At 38.6% G+C, this 19,323-nt stretch overlaps 1 protein-coding gene across 8 annotated transcripts in view; it reads right to left on the bottom strand.

The window, feature by feature from the left end:
* Positions 1-19,323, bottom strand: part of Grip (Glutamate receptor interacting protein) — a 475,280-nt gene that overhangs the window by 87,730 nt on the left and 368,227 nt on the right. For all 8 annotated transcript variants that reach the window (XM_067137515.2, XM_067137509.2, XM_067137516.2 and 5 more), the window contains 4 exons: positions 15,060-15,289; positions 6,998-7,213; positions 6,242-6,367; positions 2,472-2,627 (listed from right to left, as the gene is read on the bottom strand). In XM_067137515.2, the coding sequence (XP_066993616.2) occupies positions 2,472-2,627; positions 6,242-6,367; positions 6,998-7,213; positions 15,060-15,289 (728 nt within the window). The remainder of the gene's footprint in view (positions 1-2,471; positions 2,628-6,241; positions 6,368-6,997; positions 7,214-15,059; positions 15,290-19,323) is intronic.

The raw sequence follows: 19,323 nt of genomic DNA, 5'->3' as shown, positions 1-19,323 counted from the left end.
GGATCTCTACTGATATCGTATAAATATTAGTAGTGGATAGACAGAGCATCAGTCAATCAAAATCAAATCAATCACAACTGATCTGCATTTAGGGCAGTTGCCCAGGTGGCAGATTCCCTATCTGTTGTTTCCCTAGCCTTTACTTAAATGATTGCAAAGAAATTGGAAATTTATTGAACTTTGGTGACTTCAGAGACAATGATCCCTTCAAAATGCTGAATGCAGTTGTTAGTGAAACATCAGGATCTTCAAGCCCAGAAAACTCCTCTTTTTAAAATATAAATATATCTCAGAAATAAATCAAGTTAAAAATAAAATAAAATTTAGAGAATGAAATATACATTTTATATGATTTGTAATGTCAACCAATGTTAAACAAGTGGATTTCAACACATTTTAGTAGATATCAGTATTCAATTGAGTTTTATTTCTGTTGAATTTCTGTTTTGCTTCATCATCATATTCAGGGATGAAACTAGTTATTTTTAAGACTCTTTTACCTACTTGCTATTCTTTGATAGAATTAATTTGTCTACAGGGCTGAATATCAGCTCACTGACGATATTATTGGGTTGATGCTTTTAAGTTCACGCGGTATTCTTTTGGGCTGGCAACAATGCGGCTTGAAGGGATTGTTTATCGTTATTCCATTGTTTTAACTGAGTTTGGAGTTTGTGTGTTGTGAAACACAGGTTTTCTTGATTGTGAACGTATTATTTGTGTATATTTCAGACAAACGGATATGGAATGTCAAGTTGAGAAAAGTGAGCATTTCCGACACATTTTACTCTTGGAGTTTAACTGAGGATCCAGTACAGCAGGAGCTGTGAGAACAATTTGTGAAGTGTATGGGAATGAAGCATTTGCTGAAAGAACAGCACAAAAATGGTTTTCCCACTTTCGAGCAGGACGGTTTGACTTGTCTGATGATCCCATTATGGAAGACCAGATTTTGATGAAAATAGCTTGAATGAGTTGCTTCATGAGAATCCTCGTCAAACAACACGGGAAATGGCACAAGTTTTTGAATGTGGTCAGTCAACTATTGTACGCCATTTGCATTCGATGGGTAAGGAACAGAAATTAGGTATATGGGTACCACATGTGCTAAGTGACTGTAACAAAAATCAATGAGTAAACATCTGTTCGTCATTGCTTGCCCGGCACCAGTTGGCTTGTGATAGGCACGAAACATTCCTTTCAAACATTGTCACCGGTGACGAGAAATGCTGTCTGTATGTCAACATGAAGAAGAGAAAAGAGTGGCTCAGCCCATCAAAAAGAAAAAAGTGACTCCCAGTGCCAAGGGTAGTGCCCATCCACAGAAATTCATGTTGTGTGTTTGGTGGAACAAAGATGGCATTCTTCACCAAGAACTTCTTCTGAAAAAACATAACGATTACCTCTGCTGTGTATAGTGACCAGCTAAGATGGCTTGCCGTTGCTACTGACAACAATAGACAAAGACAACAACCAGTCTTATTGCTCCATGATAATGTTCGTCCGCATACAGCACAATTGATCAAAGGTGTGATTGCTGAACTTTTCTGGGATCCTCTTCCTCATCCTCCGTATTACCTGACCTCGCCCCCTCAGATTTCCATCTTTTCCAATCTCTTTCTAACCACATTCGGGGGCAAGTGTTTCCTAATGAAGCTTCTCTTTACCAATGGCTAACAGATTTCTTCTAGTCGAAACCAAAGCAGTCTTACAGGCAAGGCATTCAACTGCCACCTGAATGCTGGCAGAAGGTCATGGAGAGTGGAGGTGAATATATCAGTGAGTGATTGTGATTTACAGTGCAACAGTAACAGTAAAATAAAATGAAAAAATATACATATATATAAAAAAATATAAGAACTGCATGAACTTATGCATAGACACAATATCTTGTCCTGTTATTAGTCAACTAACCACGACAATATAAGAGAAAAGCAATGAGTGTATATCATTTATATATTGATTTTGATATATCATTATTAATAGTCAAAGCCTGCAAACTGTTTGGTAGACCATTATGCAAAAATAACAGTACGTATTTCAAATACTGAATAATAATAATAATAATAATAATAATAATGATGATGATAATGTTTTACATCCCACTAATTACTTTTAGTTAGGATTTTTGTCAATAATAAGATACCAGAATTTTGTTCTCCATGAATTATTTTAGGCATAGGTAGGCCGATATGTTCGAGCACCTCCAAACACCATCAGACTGAGCTGGGATCAAACCAGTCAATTTGGGCTAAGAAAAATAGCACTCTACTGCCAAAGCTGCTCAGCTTGGCCATTTATTTAGATTTTCATATGCAATCAAGGAAACAAATATCATGTCATGACCTCAACATTTATACTTGTTTAAATCATCCAAACAGAGATTTTGGAAGCTAATATAATGCTTACAGTACTACAATATTTTAAAATCCTCTAAATCGTGTACTCTGGAATAACTAGCTATATCTTACTAGCAACACTTCTAGCAATCTTGAGGGTGACTATATCTCCTGAATTCTGGAGCAGTGCTATAGCTTCAGAGAGAGGCTTCCCTCGCAATGATTCACCGTTGATAGCAAGTAGGCGATCACCAACATGAAGGGCACCCGTCTGCTGAGCCAGTCCACCTGAAAATAACAGAACGCAACTGTAATAATGTTCCTAAAATACATTGTTCATTTGTTTCTTCCTTTACTTAAGGCTGTGAGGCCTGCATGTTTTAAGGCCCATTTTGTAGGTTCATATCTGAGGAACTATTTGTTCCTAGCTACCAAACTCTGCTGACATTTTATTTATTACTTTTTCTTTTATGTCCCACTGACACAGACAGGCGTTATGGTGACAATCGGGTAGAACAGGGCTAAGACTGGAAAGGAAGCAACCATGGCCTTAATTAAGATGCAACCATTTGCCTGGTGCAAAAATGGGAACTCGCAGAAAAGTAGCCGACTCGCTTGATGCTGACATTTAAGCATCAACTAGAGTAAAACACATACACATATAACAACTATCCATCTCCCTTTATTTAATCAGCAGGGATGTAAATAGTAATAAATCACACTTAAAAATTCAAATTTCTATCATAACTTCAGGTACAATTTTCGTGGAAAATATTACTTTATGACTTCTAATTCCTTTTATACAAGTTAACAACACTACTGTCTCTACTAGGCCTACTTACAAATGTATCCAACAATTGTTTTTCCCTATTAACCTGGGCTCTTAAAAAGAAAATATTGTTTTCTCTCAAAAGTTTGGAGGTGGTTAATGCCATACTAATATTTTAGGGAAAAATATACTTTTTGATAGTCTCCCCTGTAGCTTTTATATATTAAAGAAATGTACAGGGTTGGATTGCTCTAGCTGTTATGGTTCTCAAGGAAAGTGAACCTAAAGATTTTTAAAAGTCACTTTCAGGAATGTAGTGTTAGCCAATGGCTGAAGGAAAATGGCAGTGTTGCTGCCATATTTAAACAGCCATTTAACATACACTTTTGTTGCAGGAACATATACTTATTAACTTGAAAATGAAAACCCACAGCCTGTTTCCGGTCATTCGACCCGATTAGGAATGGAATGAATGAAGCCCTCATTTTGCGGCGAGGATAGAAATTGTGTGCCGGCTGCCAAAGCCTGTCACACTCCTCTTGGGCAATGATTAATGACAGACAGATGAAATGAAATTACTGTACATTGGAGAGTGTTGCTGGAATGAAAGATGACAGGGAAAACTGGAGAAAACTGAAGAAAAACCCTCTCCTGCATCCACTTTGTCCAGCACAAATCTCTCATGGAGTGACCAGAATTTGAACCATGGAACCCAGTGGTGAGAGGCCAGCATGTTGCTGCCTCAGCCATGGAGGCTCTACTTATTATCTTATGCAAGTCATTTCTAGATTTGGAAAAGCTCACTCTACTTTAAGCTGTGAAAAAACAAAAAATGAATTTTTGATGACTTGTCATGTCCAGGTGCCCTTAACTTTACTTTCCTTTTGGCATTTTTCAATAAATATCAAAGAATATCAAAATTTTATTCCCAGAAATCTATTTATAAAACTTCAGATCTTAATCTGAACTTCTGTTATATGTAGAGAAATATAAACAAGAAATGGAACATATAATAAGACAGACGCAATGACAGGTCAGTGCAGGACCTCTTCTGCCTCTTATGACACTGACTTGTCACTGTGTCTGTTGTCCATCAAGAAGACACTAATAACATAGATTTTTGAGAACTTAAAGTTAGGCCTTGCCCTAAACTACCATTTCACTCAGCATGAATAAAGTTATTTATAGTCTAGCTTGTAATGTCTTATTCTCCGACTTAACATACCAATTTTCATTCAATTCTCTTGAGACGTTTTCTCGTGATGCTCATACATACATGCGTATAATGGCACTAGATGGTGTATGTAAACAACAGTGTGGGTCTAAGTATGCCCCCAAGTTCCGTGTGTGAGTGAGAGCACCACAAAATGGAAGTCAACAAGCAAGAGCAATTATCGTATATTAAAATTATAGTTCGTGGCAGAAATGCACGCCAATGATCTATGATCTAATCCACAAAGTCAAGAAGCCATTACGTGGACAATGGTTTGCTAACAAAGAGGACATCTTAACAGCATTTTGGAGAGAGGTGTCACACGTTAGCGATACACATGCAGCGAATGGTATTCAGCGCCTGCCCCACCACTGGCAACACACAGTGGAAACCTTGGGTGATTATTTTGAAGATCTGTAATGAGTGGAGACCTGTCCTTTGTATGTAGTCTTATATATTTGCTGTCTATACCATATTAAAACAATTTTTACCAATGGCCTGTGTTCTGTCACTTTCCTGCGAGGATCTCCTGAAGTCAAAATTTGTCTTCAGGCACTATGCATAAGTACATACCCTATATTTCCAAATGCATATCTCAGATTTTCCGTGTTGTCTCCTGTTCGCGAGAAAAAAAATAGTTGCCATGACTTATGACTCGACCCTCGTATATAGATTATGAGTCTCAATTGTAATCACTTAAAAATAATTTTAATTAGATCGCTGCATATTTTTTAGTGCTTTCACCTGAATCACCTCCATCCTGTGTGTAAAACGGCACTTAAATGTTCTGCGTCACTAAGGAGTTAAATATCTGGGCTGCAGCATATATGACAAAATGGCAATCTTGAAAAATAACAATCTCCCATTTATTGAAGTCTAACCAGAAACTATCGATTATGAAACCAGTACCTCTTTCCAATGCTGATCTTCCCATTAAAAATGGCACATCTTTAAAAAATTCCATTTGTGGTATCTAATTTTAAAGGAGTCAGGCATGTCAGGATGAAGTATACGAGTAGAAGCAGTATAAAGAAACCGTAATTAGGCTAACAGTTCAAGCAATTTTAAATTGTACTTGGGAAAAATATCTTCAATATTTCTCTATAATTCAAAGGCTTTAGCTGACCCTTTACAGAAAAAATTGTAGACTTTGATGGTAAAATGCAATTTTGTCATGAAGCATTGGTACCTTTTCCAACACTCATGTAAAAGATGCATACCAAGCACAGAGTGGATTTCTCATCTGGAAGTTGAAAATTTCTGAAACAAAATTTTCACTTCTGGAGAGGAACATGACCCTGAAGCTCACTCATTCTACATCAAAACTGAATATTGGATTAATTCCTGGGGAAAAAGGGAGCCTGATATAGAGGTAACCATTCTATTACACTTAGTGCCGAGGTTACAAATACTGGAAGCCTTTACCTTCCACTCCATCAAGGCCTTCATAGCTTGCATGGAGAAGACTGTGCTGTTGTACTTTATAATATGCAAAAAATATTTCCCACTCTGGGAGTTTGCATGAACCGTATTATTGTATTGTTCAGGTGAAATGAAATGGCATATGGCTTTTAGTGCCGGGAGTGTCAGAGGACGTTTTCGGCTCGCCAGGTGCAGGTCTTTTGATTTGACGCCCGTAGGCAACCTGCACGTCATGATGAAGATGAAATGATTATGAAGACGACACATAGACCCAGCCCCCGTGCCAGCGAAATTAACCAATGATGGTTAAATTTCCCGACCCTGCCGGGAATCGAACCTGGGACGCCTGTGACCAAAGGTCAGTACGCTAACCATTTAGCCATGGAGCCGGACTATTGTTCAGGAAATTCAATTATATTGAAGAACACCCATTATAGTTTCTCTGCTTTTTGTAAAACAAGATTCATTAATACAGTCATTGACATCATGAGCACTCACCGTTTGTTAGACCTGAGATGGTGATTGGTTCGAAGGGTTCCTCAGAACCTGCAATGGTGATTCCCAGTGGTCCTCCATGCCTCGCAAGTTCCACTGTATACACTACACTCTTGCTATCTGGTACATCTGAGGACAAAAAGAATATTTCTTGTGTTTGAAATTTAGCTATATTAAATTTAGAGACAACTACTGAGGAGAGTGGCCACACATGTTAATGCACTATGGCTATGGAGCCAAGCTCTGCATTTGGGAGGCAAGTGGGTTTGATGTTGTTTTACTCCTAGTATTAGTTCGTAAGCTTGAAAACAGAACTGAGCTTCAAACAATATCCTCGAGATATTAATATGAGGTTCCTAAATTATACTGTGCTACCAAAACCTTTTATTTTTGTCAGACAACAGGTTGAAATTATCCTAAAATGTGTTTGATAATGATTGTAAGTGAGATAAAAAATTTTACAGTTATTTTTACAATCATTATCAAACACATTTTAGGATTCAAACAAATAAGCATACCCTAGTAACTTCTTCTAAAACTGATGAAAACTATCACTGAATGTACAGGATATCCTGAACATTAATTTTGAATCTTAAATATAGCATACTGAATCTTCTTACACTCTTATTTAATTATCTACTTTAAGTTATAATATTATACAAAAAATGCAGTGCCTCAAAACTTTGTATAAGTTATTACTTGGGCTGAAGACAGGTGAATTTATATTCATAAAATGACTGCTCACAGAAAAGATCTTACCTGAGAATGTATCATCCTTCTGTACTCGGAGAGTGACTATATCACCTGAACTTTGTAATATCTGCTGTGTATCCTCCAAGGAGCATTGGTCCAGTCTCACACTGTCGATGGCAAGAAGACGGTCTCCTGGCTGTAAAGAGCCAGTGCGATGAGCCACAGATCCTCGTCGGATGTCTGAAATGAGCAGTGGCTCTCCTGGCAGACGATTCTTGGAAGCTACAAACACAGAAGTTAGAAAACTTTCTTTGACTAGGTAATGATTCAATAAATACATTAGAGAAATTAATAAGGTAGAAAATAGTAAATGGTGCCAGATATGTCAGGGTGAAGTATATGCAAGAACTGAATCATCTAGTCACATACAACTCAACTTCTTGTCAATGTGGAAGTGGTTCTGCAAGGAAGGTTATGTGGACTGTGTTTTATTTGGCTGTCCCTGGTGTACACAATGCCATAAGTAACAGGGAGCCACTGACCTTTATGTTGGACCCTTAAAACAACAATCAGAACCTTAAGTAAGAAGGAGTTACTCTGAAATGAAAGAGTTGAAATTGAGATCACCTTTAGAATTTAAACCCAAATATCCTGTTCCGTAGATGGGTACTAAGACAGTTAACACATATGTGCGTGTGTCCAACACTGCACGAAGTGTGACACACTCTCTCTCTCTCTCTGCAGACCATTGAGATGAAATGCTAGATTGTTAGACTGAGAAGTGTGATGTGTTCTAATGCCCAGGCATATGGATACAAGTCTAATGGCTGTGATGATAGGTGGTTTGTGATCTCCTTGCCTCAGAAGCAAAGATGATTACACGAGTGTATTTTCATGTCCAGTGTATTGACTGCATATTATGTGTTGTGTAGTGTTGATGATAGTCATAATGGTGTAGGGAAGAGGGTGGAACAATGTGTCAGCGCATAGTATACTCCTATTACAAGTGATGGAATTCATTTTTCGTCTGTATTGAAAGTATCATAAAATGTATATAGGAAATATTTAATATTTATTTCCACCTATTCAATACAATACAAGATGTTGGCATTTAAGTTAAAACAGTTTTTTTTTTAATGTGAGACATGTTTTGCCTCTTGCTGTGAGGCATCTTCAGTCAATATCAAAACCTTTTATTTTTGTCAGACAACAGGTTGAAATTATCCTAAAATGTGTTTGATAATGATTGTAAAAATAACTGTAAAAATTTTTATCTCACCTACAATCATTATCAAATACATTTTAGGATAATTTCAACCTGTTGTCTGACAAAAATAAAAGATTTTGATAGTGACTGAAAATGCCTCACAGTAAGAGGCGAAACATGTCTCACATTAAAAGAAAACTTAAATGCCAACATCTTTTATTGTATTGAATAGGTGGAAATAAATATTTTAATATTTCCTATATACATTTTAGTATACTCCTGTCAAATAATACCAAGAGGTCTGCTCAGAGCTTAATGTCTCCTTCCAACAGATGAACTGAAAATGCAACATCCTTCAGTACTTGGAGAGTGACCATATCACCTGAGCTTTGTAGTACCTGCTGTGTATACCATAAGGAGCATCAATCCAGTCTCACAGACAGAGAGAGTGAAAGAACTTACAAGGAAATTTAATTGAACAGAAAGAGTCAGCTAAGGATAACATGATGGCAAACATAATTGGCATCATATGAATTTTACAGAAAAATGGAAGGATATATATAGGTACTTCATGGCAAAAAACAGGTTCCAAGAAGGATATTCCAAGGATCATTAATGGACAAGGGGAGAGTATATGTGAGGAATTACAGAATGCAGGAGTACTTAGTCAGCAGTGGGTAAAGATAGCAGTTGGATGCAAAGAATGTCCAGGTAGAGGAGGTGACTAATACTAGCAAAGTAGTGACATTTACCTGTGATAATAAAGACATTTTTAAAAAGATATGAAAGTTGAAAGCTAGAAAATCAGCTGGGATTGATAAGATTTTTGGGGATATACTTAAAAGATATAGTGCTGTATGTGAAATATTTATTTGATTACTATTTCCATGAAGGAACTATACCAAATGAATGGAGAGTTGCTATAGTAACTCCAGTGTATAAAGGAATGGATGATAAACATAAAGCAGATAATTACAAGCCAGTCAGCTTGACATGTGTTGCATGGAAGCTCTGGGAAAGCATTCTTTCTTGTTATATTAGATACTTTTGTAAAATTATTATGTGGTTTGACAGAAGGCAACTTCAGCACATATACCTGATATATTCTTATTTGTATGATCTTGTAGTTTTCTGGTTTTTAAATATACACTATTTATTACTACAATTACATAGTACAAAGATCGATAACAGATGTTGGCTAGGTTAGAACAAAAGAATAACAGAATATAAAACTTAGAGAAAATATGGAACAAAAACACTAGTCAAGGAGTTTAATAGTTCATGAATAACTGGCTGCCACATACTACTCCCTCCCCAGTGACAACGTGGATAAATCTACTTGGGAAATGCACTGTGCAACCAGAACATGTAATCCGCTTGCTGGACTGATGGCTATCTCCAGGGTTGATCATAGAGCTGGGTTGAACTTGTGTTGAGGACTTGGGTGGTATAGGTTCCACGTTATACAGTAGAAAGGCTGGCTTAAGTCTGTCGATTGAGACTGTCTGTTGACCATGGGGTGTTTCTAGAGTGAAGTTCTTTTCAGAACATTTGATTACAAGATACGGTCCATTGTAAATTGGTTGGAGAGGTTTTCTAACCGCATCTTGTCTGATGAACACATGTGTTGTCATAAGTTCTGGGTAGAAGAAGATAGATTTTGCAGAGTGATGTTGAATGTTGATTTGTTTCAGTGAGGCCATGTGCTGCCTCATCTTGAAGACAAAAGAAGGAATGTCATAGGCCAATGGTGTTGAATCAAAGAAATCAGCTGGAAGTTTGATTGTAACACTGAGAGTCATTTCTGCTGGAGTGACATTGTATTCTGGAAACACATATGCATGGAGGCCCATTAAGAGGGTAGGTAAGTTGTTGACCCAGTCATCTGAGGGGCGAGATCTTAAGGCAGTCTTGAGATTGCAATGCCAGCTTTCGACTTTCCCATTGGAAGCGGGTTGGTAAGCAGTAGTTCTCAAAGCTCTTGTGAGGTGAGTGAACAGCTGGCAATCAAACTGTCGTCCTCTGTCGGTGGTGATGAATTTAAGGACACCAAAATGTGCAATCCATGATGACAAGAGAGTATTAGCAAAAGATTCTGCAGTAATGTCCTTTAGTGGTACTGTTCTGGCCTACATGTAAATTGTCTACCATCATAAGTAGGTATGTGAAGCCTTGAGAACAAGGTAGTGGTCCTATTATGTCCACATGGGTGTGAGAGAAGTGATCACTGATTTGTCTGAAAGTTCCAATAGCACTATTTGTGTGTTTGAAAACTCTTTGACAAGGAATGCACGTTATTGCCCACAGTTTTGCTTCTTGCTTTACTGAAGGCCAAACAAAACACTGTCATATTAAATCCACTGTTCTTTTGATGCCGGGGAGAGCTAAGACATGTAATGCATGGAAAACCTTCTCTTGTAGGATGGTGGGATGTACAGTCTGAGTCTCTCTGTGGAATTATCACAAACCAACTTAGATCCATCAGATAAATCCATGGTGGTGAATTTCAGTGAACTGATTTCTATTTTTTTTTTAAGACTTTCCAATTCTGTATTGTTCTGTTGTGAATTAGCTATATCTTCGGATGAAATACTTGTTGGCAATGTAATATCTGCAATCCTAGAGCATGTGTTCATCATCGGTTTGCCCTTCCAGCAAGCCAGGTAGGGTGTTTGAAAACGAGTGTCTTCCAAATTTGCCTATTCAAAATGTTGTTGTCCATGACAGATTCCCAGTTCCATCCTCTTCTCTCCACGTCTTCCCTCAGTTGGTCCATCCATCTTCTTCTTGGTCTTCCAGCTGGTCTTCTACCTGTTATTCTCTTTTCCAAATAAGCACATGGTAACCTTGTGCTATTCATTTGTTAAACATACCCAAATCATTTAAGTCTGGATGACCTAAGTCTTTCCTCCATTGATTCATTTAGACCTAGGTTAGATCGGATCTTATTATTTTTCACGTGATCAAGTTGTATCTTTTGGAGGGCAGTTCTAAGAAACTTCATTTCACAGGCTTGAATCCTACTACAATCCTTTGATGTTAGTGTGCAGGTTTTCAGAGAATATGTAAGGATGGGAATGAAATATAACTTGTACAGGGACATTTTTGTTCTTTGTGGGACCTTCTCATCCCATAGTAGGTGTACAACAATACTGTAAAAATTAGAGCCTTTAGTTACTCTGTTTGTTATTTCTATCTCAGCTCTATTATTACTAGCCATTATGCTTCCTGTCCGACTCGTTGGCTGAATGGTCAGCGTACTGGCCTTCGGTTCAGAGGGTCCCGGGTTCGATTCCCGGCCGGGTCGGGGATTTTAACCTTCATTGGTTAATTCCAATGGCCCGGGGGCTGGGTATTTGTGCTGTCCCCAACATCCCTGCAACACACACACCACACATAACACTATCCACCACCACAATAACACGCAGTTACCTACACATGGCAGATGCCGCCCACCCTCATTGGAGGGTCTGCCTTACAAGGGCTGCACTCGGCTAGTAATAGCCACACGAAATTATTATTATTACGCTTCCTAAATATCTGAATTGGTGTACTACTTCAACTTGGTGGTCCTGTATTTTTATGTTGCATTCTGTATTATGTCTGCTGATTTTCAATGCTACTCGTTTTGATGGGCTCAATTTCATTCCATAATCATCAAACTTCTTACACCATGCATTCATATTATTTTGCACTCCCTCCTCTGTTTCATCCCATATTGCCACATCATCTGCAAACTCCAGAGCCTGAAGATCTTTATTACCTTTTCCTTTTAGTTCCTTTAAAATGGTATCCATAACTGCTATGAATAGAAGAGGTGATAAAGCACTTCCCTGTTGTACTCCTTTGGTTGTATTGAGCCATTCAGAGTGATCATCTTCAATATTGACACAGCTTTTGCAATTAGTATATAGCATTTGGATCTTCCTAATAAGGTAATCCAGTACACTAAATTTTTGACGACTTTTCCAAATAGTTGATCTAGGCACATTATCATACGCCTTTTCAAGGTCCATAAACACAATAATTAGGTCTTTTCCTCTTTCCAAGTGTGTCTCTGCCAACATCCTCAAAGCAAATATCAGATCTGTTGTGCTTCTTCCAGCCCTAAAGCCATGTTGTTCCTTCTAAGATAGGCTCTAGTATACCCCATACTCTGGCTTCAATGATCTTCTCCATAATTTTAAGGCCATGTGATAAGAGGGTAACGCCTCTGTAATTTTAACTTTTTCTACTCCCTTTCTTAAAGATCGGAACTATCACCCCTCTTGTCCAATCTTCAGGTATTTCATTATCCTTCCATATTGTTCTGAGACCTCTATACAGCCAATGTATTCCTGACAGACCAGCAGCTTTAATCATGTCAGCTGTAACTTCATCAGCTCCTGCTGACTTACCATCCTATGGAGAGCTTGCTCTACATCTGTCCATGTAATTGGGATATCTTCCTCTGTTGTTTTCTGTCCTACATCCTCAACAGGGATCTCATTAAGGCCATTTAGGAGCATGTCAAAATACTGTCCCAATTATCCATGATATCTTTCATATTGCAAACTATATTCCCATCTACTGTCTCCAGAGCTGTAATTGCTTCTTTTCTGATCTTTTACTTTTTACTATTCCATATATCATTTTCATATTCCCTTTATGTCTTCTTCCAGTTTAGTTTTGAATTCTTCTCAACTTTTCTCTTTTTCTTCCCATACAATTCTCTTGACTTCCAACTTCCTGTATCTATATACTTTTACCATCTCTTCCAATTTATTGTTGTCTATTTGGTCGCTGTTGATTCTTCTGTCAAACTTAGATCACATCAAGAACTTTTTTGGCTTTATTCCTTTTCATTATGGACTCACCTCACCTCACCTCACCTCACCTCACCTCACCTCACCTCACCTCACCTCACCTCACCTCACCTCACTTCACCTCACCTCACCTCACCCCTCACCTCACCTCACACCTCCCGACACCACACCTAACCCTCACCTCACCTCACCTCACCTCACTTCACCTCACCTCACCTCACCTCACCCTCACCCTCACCTCATAACCTTTCAAGTGGTAGTTTTCTATTAAATGACAAATCTATTGAAGCATGTAAAGCCCTGAAAGATGATGTGAAAAAGCACTGGTTTCAGCTATGTTCACTGTAGAGACTGATGCTTCAGAACACACCATTGGAGCAATACTAACACAAAATGGACGCCTCATTGCTTTCTTCTCTCACACTCGACCGATCTGAACAAGGACATTAATCCATGGAGAAAGAAGTGCAGGCTATCATTGAATCTGTGAAAAAATGGAGACATTACCTGGTAGGAAGACATTTTCGACTCATCACTGACCAGACGTCAGTAGCCTTTATATTGGATACTAGACATGTTGGTAAGGTGAAGAATGAGAAGATACTGCGCTGGAGCCTGGAACTTTTGTGTTTTGATTATGAAATAGTTTACAGATCAGGACAATATAAAGATGCTGCATTAAGAGTTAGTTTGGCTGTTCAGTGTTGTAAAATTTGTGCTGGCCTTTCCTGTCCCATCGTTGCCGTAAGACCTATCTGTGTCGGTGTGATGTAAAAAAAAAGAGAGAGAGAAAAGAAAAGAAAAGGAAAGAAAAGGAAAAAAAAAAAAAAAGGAAAATTGTGCTGAATTGAAACCAAGATTTATCAAGTATGAAAGTAATCTTGTCAAAGCTACCCATCCCTTTGAGTGCATCAGCCTGGACTTTAAGAGACCTCTACCCTTCTAATCTAGAAACTGTTATCTCATCATATTAGTTGATGAATATTCCGGTTCCCTTTATCTTTCCTTGTCCAGATGTCACCTCTTCCACTGTTATTTCTAAACTTAAGCAACTTTTCTCCGTATTTGGATTACCTTCATATGTTCACTCCGATGTAGGTTCAGCATCCATGTCCCAAGAATTGAAGATATTCTTCATGACTGTTGGTGTAGTGATGAGCAGGATGACTCCATACAATCCAAAAGGCAATGGCCAAGCAGAAAAATATGTTGGAGTTGTATGGAAAACAATAGAACTTGCCTTAAAGTCAAGGGGAATGGATATCCTACAGTGGAAAGAAGTTGTACATGACGCATTCCATGCAGTCAGATCACTGCTATTTACTACTAGCAATGAAACTCTCCACGAGCGGATGTTTAAGCACCAGAGAAAATCCAGTTATGGACTCTCAATCTCCTCATGGCTTCTTACTTCAGGTCCAATACTCCTAAGGAAGCATGTCAGGCAATCTAAGTATGGGTCACTAATGGAAGAAGTCACTCTTCTTGAAGCAAATTCTGAGCATGTTCATATACAACATCAAGATGGAAGGGAGACTACTGTTTTGACTAGAGACCTGGCACGATTGTCTTCTCCACTTGGCATTTCTGAAGAAAGGGTGGAAGATGATGCCGGAGGAGTAATAGATGGACAAAGTTCCCATGGAAGTCCAGAACATTGCCACACCCCTGCCTCATCACCCACATCTTCAGTTCCAACTCCATGTGAGACATAATTTCCAGAATCGTCGAGGTCAGAAGAAAGGGGTCCAACCACCTCTCCCACTCCTGACCAGCTACCAAGCTGGATCACAAGAACCCGTCACTGTCCTAGTACCTATTTAGGTGGGGGTGAATGATATGTTATTATTTGTATGATCTCTTTGACACTTTTTAGTCCAGTTTTAAAACTGCCTTGTTTGTATATTTTCCCTGATATTTTTTAGTCAGATGTTACTGTTGACATTGAATTGAATTTGTTTATGTACCAGTTGGTCATCTTAAGTTCATTTCAATACCTATGATTTTAAGGGAAAACATCTTGGATTGTAGATGGTGTCCCATTGAAGAGTTCGTTTAACACACTCTTTGCTAAACACACTCTTGATAGTTGATTCATAAAGACAGGTACACATACCTGTAATAGTGATCCCTAGCCCATTTCCACGTTTGGCAAGTTTGACATTAAAAACTCCACTAGATGGCACTACTGAGTCTGCTACATCAAACTCAAGCTGCAGTGATACTCGGGAGCCATCGGAAGAATCTTGCAATATTCTGGTAACATCTGCTGCTGTGAGCTGATCGAGTGCTACAGAATGATTATTTACTGCGAGGATACGGTCTCCAGACTGGATACAACCACACCTGGGAACAAATATGCAATTTTCTATGTGGTTAATACATTGACTTTATACGTAAAAAAGTTATTAATTGGAGCACTCACTGCATTACAATGCTGATGACAGGCATATTTATGGAAAAGAACAGTCCATATCCTGTAATAAGTATAGTAAAGATGGTGTAATTAACAATATAATATTAGCAATACTTCTTAACAGACTTTCTGATTATTTTCTAGAGGAAAAGTGTCTCATTTGAAATGGAAATGGCTTTAGAAAAGATAGCTTCTCTTAAAGCAGTCTGCAGGTTTGATCTACAACAAAGGAACGGAAAACTGTGATCACTCGCAATGTTTTGCTTATGCTTTTTCCTTTGTACATGCAATCTCATATTCTGTTTAGCAAAGTTTATGATAATAGATCTTGGCTAGCTAAATATCTGACCATTAAAAAATAAAGTCATTGTCTCTGCCTCTCCTTATATTTATTTTCTTACTTATATTTCAAACATTGAGAGTGTTGATTATAAAACAGGTAATATAACCCATGTTTCTTTGGCACTGTTAAAAGATGAGAGACTACCGTACTTTAAAAATTTGTATAAAGGAAAGCAGATTTCCATGGGGATATTGGGGAACAAGCAAAAGATGCATAAAGAAGGAGATGTAAAACTTAATGATGGATTGAACAAAACCATTGAAAAATTTGAAGTGAGCAGAAAGACCCCAGGAATTGATGATTTACTTGAAGAATTAATAACGCTTCAGGCAACAATGCTGAAAAATCTTGTTTGAATTGTTTTGCAAACAGCACTGGACACATACAGTCAAAGTTTAAGAAGCGATTCATTGTTCCCATACCTGAAGGAACATCTGCAAATAGATGTGAACAATACTAAGCCTTTTAACTCATGTCTCTCACTAATACTTGATGAAAGTTGAAGAAAACTGCGAGATGATACTGTTAGAAGATTAGTTTGGATTTAGGGAGGGCAAAGGAACACAAGTGGTAACCTTAGTAATAAAAATAATCACAGACAAACTAAGATATGGCTTTAGAGGATAGCTTCTCTTAAAGTGGTTGAGATCTAAGTAAAAGAGCTGAAAATGTGACTGCCCTCAGATTTGAACAGACAGTGCATTAAATGGTTCTGCTAAGTCAGCCAGTGTAAAAGAGAGAGTGACTCATAGCTGTTTCATGTTGGCTGCCTTTGATGATGTTTCACTGTGGTTGTCTTAGCAGAACCAGTTAATGAACCTGTCCAGGGAGCAGGGCATTTGGGTTTGAATCCCAAGTGCAATCATATTTATAGCTCATCATAGAGAGATTAATGTGAAATGATTTACACATATCACCCGTACAGACTTTGAGAAGACATTGGACAGGGTGAGTGGCAAGAAACAGAGGTCTGCATCAGGAAGGGAGTATAGCAAGGCTGCTCACTCTTGCCCATTCTTTTCAACACATACCTAGATGAAATGCAAGAGAATACCATATAAACAAAACAAAAAATTGGAGGAATTAAGATTCAAGAACAAAAAGAGTGACAATGTACTGCTTTGAAGAAAAAATCACCATCTTGGATGAATGTGATCCTGGCAAAGCTGGATGCAATTCTTAGCACTTATGATATGAATATCAACAAGGTAAAAACTATGGTCCTTGTAAACAACTGGCACATGTGCAGTCCCTTTGTACACAGTGGTTGTGATGATTATTGCCTTAACTGGAAAAGCTAAAAAATAATTATTCCCTCTCAATATATGGTAATCAGCAGGAAAATGTGCAGGAATTCATACAATTTGGGAGCAACATTAATATATGATGGAAGAAGATTAAGAAATTGATCATTTGGATCAACAAATCTAAAGCCGTATTTAATCAGAAAGAGAAGGGGACTCTAGAGAAGCTTCCCTATAGGATGTGTTTTTCAAATGCTTAACGTCTGGGTGCCCCTTGACAATGGACATGTACTCTTTCCAGATGGCCTATTTTCTCACGCCAGAAGCACCACCATGCGATTCAACAAATTTCTCTTTTCCTTGCCAATTCTGACTGTCATTCCATGGTATAGAAGGCATATCAGCTTCCAAACAACATCTGCCAAGTAAGCTATGTTGTGAAAAGAATTGCAATGTTTCATGCATTCATTCAAGAAATGCATAGGAATGAACATCAGAGGTGCCCAAATATTCCTGGCATGAAGTTAGCTGTGGAAAGGCCACATTTAGAATATGGAAGTACCATTGTTGTGAAATCAGAAATTTAAGCCATTAACCCTCTTGGAGCCAAGAGCCGATCTGGTCGGCCGCTCCCTATCAGCTGGAAGAGGCCAGTGCTCCGCCTCCACTCTACTACTGTAAAGTGCCAGGCCATTTTCTGTGGAAATACATGTATTTTAAAATTCGCGTATATCTGCCGGTGTATAGCAAATACCGGCATGAAATTTTCTACATATCGACTACGTAGAACCATGTGACCTTGCCGTGGTGGGGAGGCTTGCGTGTCCCAATGATGCAGATAGCCGAGCCGCAGGTGCAACCATATCGGATGGGTATCTGTTGAGAGACCAGACTAACGAATGGTTCATCGAAAGGGGGGTAGCAGCCTTTCGGTAGTTGCAAGGGCGGCAGTCTAGATGATTGACTGATACGGCCTTGTAATAATACTCAACATGGCTTAGCTGTGTTGATACTGCTACACGGCTGAAAGCAACGGGAAACTACAGCCGTAACTAACTCCCGAGGACATGCAGCTCTCTCTGTATGAATGATGTACTGATGATGGCTTCCTCCCGGGCAAAATATTCCGGAGGTAAACTAGTCCCCCATTCGGATCTCCGGGTGGGGACTACACGAGAGGGGGCGATCATCAGGAAGATGGATACTGACATTCTGCGAGTCGGAGCGTGGAATGTTAGAAGTTTGAATCGTTATGGTAGGTTAGAGAATCTGAAAAGGGAGATGGATAGGCTAAAGTTAGATGTAGTTGGTATAAGTGAAGTACATTGGCAGGAAGAACAAGATTTTTGGTCAGGCGACTACCGAATTATCAACACAAAATCAAACAGAGGGAATGCAGGAGTTGGTTTAATAATGAATAAGAAAACAGGGCAGCGGGTAAGCTACTACGACCAGCATAGTGAAAGAATTATTGTCGTCAAGATAGACACCAAACCAATGTCCACCACAATAGTGCAGGTCTATATGCCTACTAGTTCAGCGGATGATGAAGAAATCGAAAGAATATATGAGGAGATAGAAGATTTAATACAATATGTAAAAGGTGACGAGAATCTAATTGTGTTGGGAGACTGGAATGCAGTGGTAGGCCAAGGAAGAGAAGGTAGTACAGTAGGAGAATTTGGATTGGGACAAAGGAACGAAAGAGGAAGTCGGCTGGTTGAATTCTGCACTGATCATAATTTAGTCCTTGCCAATACTTGGTTCAAACACCACAAACGACGGCTGTATACGTGGATGAGACCTGGAGACACTGGAAGGTATCAAATAGACTTCATTATGATTAGGCAGAGATTCAGAAACAAGGTGTTGGATTGCAAAACTCTCCCAGGAGCAGACGTGGACTCTGACCACAACTTGTTGGTCATGAAATGCCATCTGAAGTTGAAGAAATTGAAGAAAGGAAAGAATGCAAAAAGATGGGATCTAGGCAAGTTGAAAGAAAAGAATCTGAGGGATTGTTTCAAGGAACATGTTGCACAAGGACTAAATGAAAAGGCTGAAGGAAACACTATAGAGGAAGAGTGGAGAGTCATGAAAAATGAAGTCAGTAGGGCTGCTGAAGAAATGTTAGGAAGGAAGAAAAGATCAACTAAGAATCAGTGGATAACTCAGGAGATACTAGACCTGATTGATGAACGACGAAAATACAAGAATGCTAGAAATGAAGAGGGCAGAAAAGAATACAGGCGATTAAAGAATCAAGTGGATAGAAAGTGCAAGATAGCTAAGGAAGAATGGCTGAAGGAGAAGTGCAAGGATGTCGAAGGCTGTATGGTCCTGGGAAAGGTAGATGCTGCATACAGGAAAACCAAGG

The sequence above is a fragment of the Anabrus simplex genome, chromosome 1 (genome assembly GCF_040414725.1).
Source record: "Anabrus simplex isolate iqAnaSimp1 chromosome 1, ASM4041472v1, whole genome shotgun sequence".
Classification (NCBI taxonomy): domain Eukaryota; kingdom Metazoa; phylum Arthropoda; class Insecta; order Orthoptera; family Tettigoniidae; genus Anabrus; species Anabrus simplex.
Note: the sequence above shows the minus strand (reverse complement) of the source record. Positions and strands in the feature narration are given on the sequence as shown.